The 3820-nt window shown below is 33.1% G+C and overlaps 1 protein-coding gene across 1 annotated transcript; it reads left to right on the forward strand.

The window, feature by feature from the left end:
- Nucleotides 1-124: 124 nt before the first annotated feature.
- LOC104529496 (beta-1,4-galactosyltransferase 6) lies at nucleotides 125-3429 on the forward strand (the record flags this gene model as incomplete). Its single annotated transcript, XM_010173829.1, has 3 exons — nucleotides 125-312; nucleotides 2330-2452; nucleotides 3324-3429. Coding segments are annotated over 3 exons (417 nt in total), but the record flags the coding sequence as incomplete, so codon positions are not given.
- Between the last annotated feature and the right edge of the window lie 391 nt (nucleotides 3430-3820).

The raw sequence follows: 3820 nt of genomic DNA on the forward strand, positions 1-3820 counted from the left end.
TTAGAGGAATAACAGGCATCTTTTTCCATGCTCTTTTTTGTGTGGTAGAGGGTGTATTTCTCATAGTATTGAGATTATGTCTACTCTTGATTCTTATAATGTCTCCTTTGTTTTCTGTTTGAAGACAGGTACACAACCTTTTAATCGTGCAATGCTCTTTAATGTTGGCTTCAAAGAGGCTATGAAGGATGCTGTCTGGGACTGCATAATATTTCATGATGTGGATCACTTACCTGAAAATGACCGAAATTATTATGGATGTGGAGAAATGCCACGCCATTTTGCAGCAAAGCTGGACAAATACATGTACATGTAAGTAATTAGCTTTATTCATGTTGTTTCTTAAAGTGTGTATGAATTTTGTGAAAGTGTATACAGTAGGTGAAACCAATAAAACAGCCTCCTACTGTTATTTACAGAAATTAATTTCTACTTATTAAAAGGAAGATTTAAGTTTAGTGTCTACATTTGCTATGTTGCTGATTTGAAGATTTTATTTATAATTGTCAATGTTGAACTTGTTGCATTGAAGTTCATCTTTAAAAAAAAAAAAAAAAAAAAAGGTAGGTGTGTCAAGTGGTTCCCTTGCTTATTAGAAATCTTTTCTGGCTACATAAGCCTTTGTGATGGCTGTTAGCAAAGATAAACAGATAATCTGCAGAAAAATACCACAGGAAAAATGTCTTTCTTAATTTTCTTATAAATGTACAATTAATTTCTGCTTTGCACTGCTTTTTCTTACTGCTAGACTGTTTCATATCTTGTATTCAGTCTCTATTGACATTTGATGACTGTAGCAGGTCCTGCAGTGTTGTTACCTCCTTTCCTTCTGCCTTTTTATATTAATGATATTTCACTTGCTTTTTAACACTCCACTATCTCATGACACTCTTCCAATCACTTCACATAAAGCTGTAGCTTACTGCTTGCTACATATATGTATTTGCCATCCTGAATTTTTATTTGTGAAGTTGATCAGCTTGACAACCTGGTCAACTTGACAGTTCAAAAGCAATGCATTGAAAATGTAACACTGTGTTTGGACTTCGGGTTGTCAGACCACTAGGAGTCAACCCTTTAAAGATTTTATATGTATTTAAAAATATATACATAAACACATATAAAGAAAGATGAAATCTCTTACATATTTATACATATACATATTTATATACTACTTCATGTATTTATATATACATTTATAAAATTTATAAAGTGTCTAAATACAGATAAATATTTACAAAATATGTGTTTATGAAATAGATAAATGTATATATAATGTATGTATAAGATTTGGTTGAATCCCGTGTTTCCACAGAGATCAGAAATTACATGACTGTGTATTTCTTTTTCTTTCCCCTTGCATTCTGGAGTTATTTGTCCTTCAGTGTGGCAATTGTGTCCTAAACAATGGTAAATCTTTTTGTAGATAGTCCTAACTCCTTGAAGGTTCCAGATTTGGAAGTGTCTCCTGAGAAATTTGTTCAATTACTTTTATTTGATGAAATTGTGTTTCTGAAAGAGGAACAAACTTTACAGTAGCAGCTGCTGGGTTAGGATGCAAGTCAATATTGATGGAAGTAAATACAGATACTTAAATATTTTTTTTTTTTCTTAGATTGACAAAGTGTTTTGAGAACTGGAAATCACATTGTCAGGGCCTTAGTACGTTATGTTATGTAGCTATAGTGGCTGTTCGTGTTGGCCAACTGCTTATTACTTAATAATATGTGGTAGTAATTACTGTATGCTTACTGACAAAAAAGCACATTGATTCAAAAGTTTAGCCTCTAAAAACTGGATTTTTTAAAAAAACTATGTATTTATTTCACTGTGGTTGAATAGGTACTGTTAAACTTTTCCTCTCAAGTTTTAACAGTTCTGTAGAATATAATTATGAATTAAAATTACTGAATTAATGCATTACTGATTTGGGTTTATTTTTCAATTGATTATTAAGATTTTTTTCAGTTTAATAGTGTTAAAATACAATAGTTTGAGGCTTTTACTTTACACTTCAGATATAGGTCTAAATCAGCCATCTGGAATATGTGATAGAATTTTGTTTCGTGTGTGGTAATTCTAATTTGAGATACAGTTTAAGGTTACCTCTTATGCAAATTATAGACGCTACTGCAAACATTTTGGTCAACTTCTGTAGATGTTACTTAAAACCATCAATCTGTGAACCAGTTTCCCATAGTGAATACATTCAGCATCTGTTAATGTCCTTAGATTTTGGTTCTTGGGGTTTTTTTGAAAGATATTGTTCAAAGGGAGGGCTACTTAGATAAGTTCAGCTAATAATACAGAATTTGTCTTTTGTTTTCAGTCTTCCGTACAATGAATTCTTTGGTGGTGTAAGTGGCCTGACAGTGGAACAATTCAAGAAGATCAATGGGTTTCCAAATGCCTTTTGGGGATGGGGTGGAGAAGATGATGATCTCTGGAACAGGTGAGTGTTCAGTGCTTATGTCTGTCTTATTGTGTGGCATCCACCCTTAGAGAGCAATTAGGTGTTTTTTCTTTCAGTTGTTACCTTTTTATAATTTATTTTAAATGAACAAATTCTAACATTTCTAAAGAGTTGACTTTAGAAATATCAGAACATACCATTTGAAGGGGTAAGTATGATCTTTTTTCTTGGCCTGGGGACAGTTGACAGGCTTTTCAGAGATAGATCTTGTAATGAGTAACAGATATGACGACAGAGAACAGTATTAAGCATATTTAGTCTCATTCCTTCTGTTTTTCTATGTGTTGCTTTTTGATTTTAATTTATATCTCTCTTGCTGCTAGCATTATGGAATACCATCCCACAGACATGTAAAGTAAGCATGAGTTTAAGTACCTCTCATATTTTAGGAGCAGTGTTTGAGAGAGAGGCTAATTTGTGACTACGCTGATAGTCACAAATTGACAGTGGACAACAGTGCTCGCTGTGTTACTAACTGCTCACAGTAAACAAGTGTAAAATGTTCCAGTTCAACTGTTGAAACAAAGTGTCTGTGTGAGTTTATATATAGAGATATATTTTAAAGGAAGAGTTTTTACTCTTTTTCCTTACTATTTTCATGCTGTTGTGCTTTAAGAACAAAGCAGGAAATACTGAATATGAAATTATTATTATTTCATTCTTTATTGACTTTACCAGTTTTTTTTTGGTTGTTTGATTAGGAGTATTTTGGGTTTTTTAGGGAAGAGAATGCCAGTGAACACACAGACTTAGCTTTAAAAGATTTTATGCATATTTTTCACTTTTGCTATAACTTGTAAAAACATCTTTTTAATGCTTTTCATACAAATATTTATGTATTATACTGCAGGGTTCACTATGCTGGATACAATGTAACAAGACCAGAGGGAGATTTAGGGAAATACAAATCCATTCCTCATCATCACAGAGGTGAAGTCCAGTTTCTAGGACGGTAAGAGAAACAGAGAACTGTTCAAATGCTAGAGCAAAAGAGCTAAAATATTTTCTTACACACATACAAATCTTCCACGCATACAGATAAGCAGGCTGTGCCTTTCAGTGCTATTCCCTCTTTAGAGCTAAACTTTGTATTTTCTTGAATGCATTATGTTTGGTGTTCAGATGTTTCTTATTTAACGATGAGAGACTGAATTTGTGTCAGAAGATATTATCGTCATAATCTTTGATGCAGAATGTTATTGTTCCTTAATATTTGGGGCATTAGTGCTGGCAGGGCTCCATTAGTTGGTTAATTTGGTTGGTTAACTCCATTAGTTGGTTAATTTGGTTGGTTAACTCCATTAGTTGGTTAACTCCTGGGAGGAGTGGCTGACACGCCGGAGGGCT

The sequence above is a fragment of the Antrostomus carolinensis genome, unplaced genomic scaffold (genome assembly GCF_000700745.2).
Source record: "Antrostomus carolinensis isolate BGI_N321 unplaced genomic scaffold, ASM70074v2 scaffold54198, whole genome shotgun sequence".
Taxonomy (NCBI): Eukaryota; Metazoa; Chordata; class Aves; order Caprimulgiformes; family Caprimulgidae; genus Antrostomus; species Antrostomus carolinensis.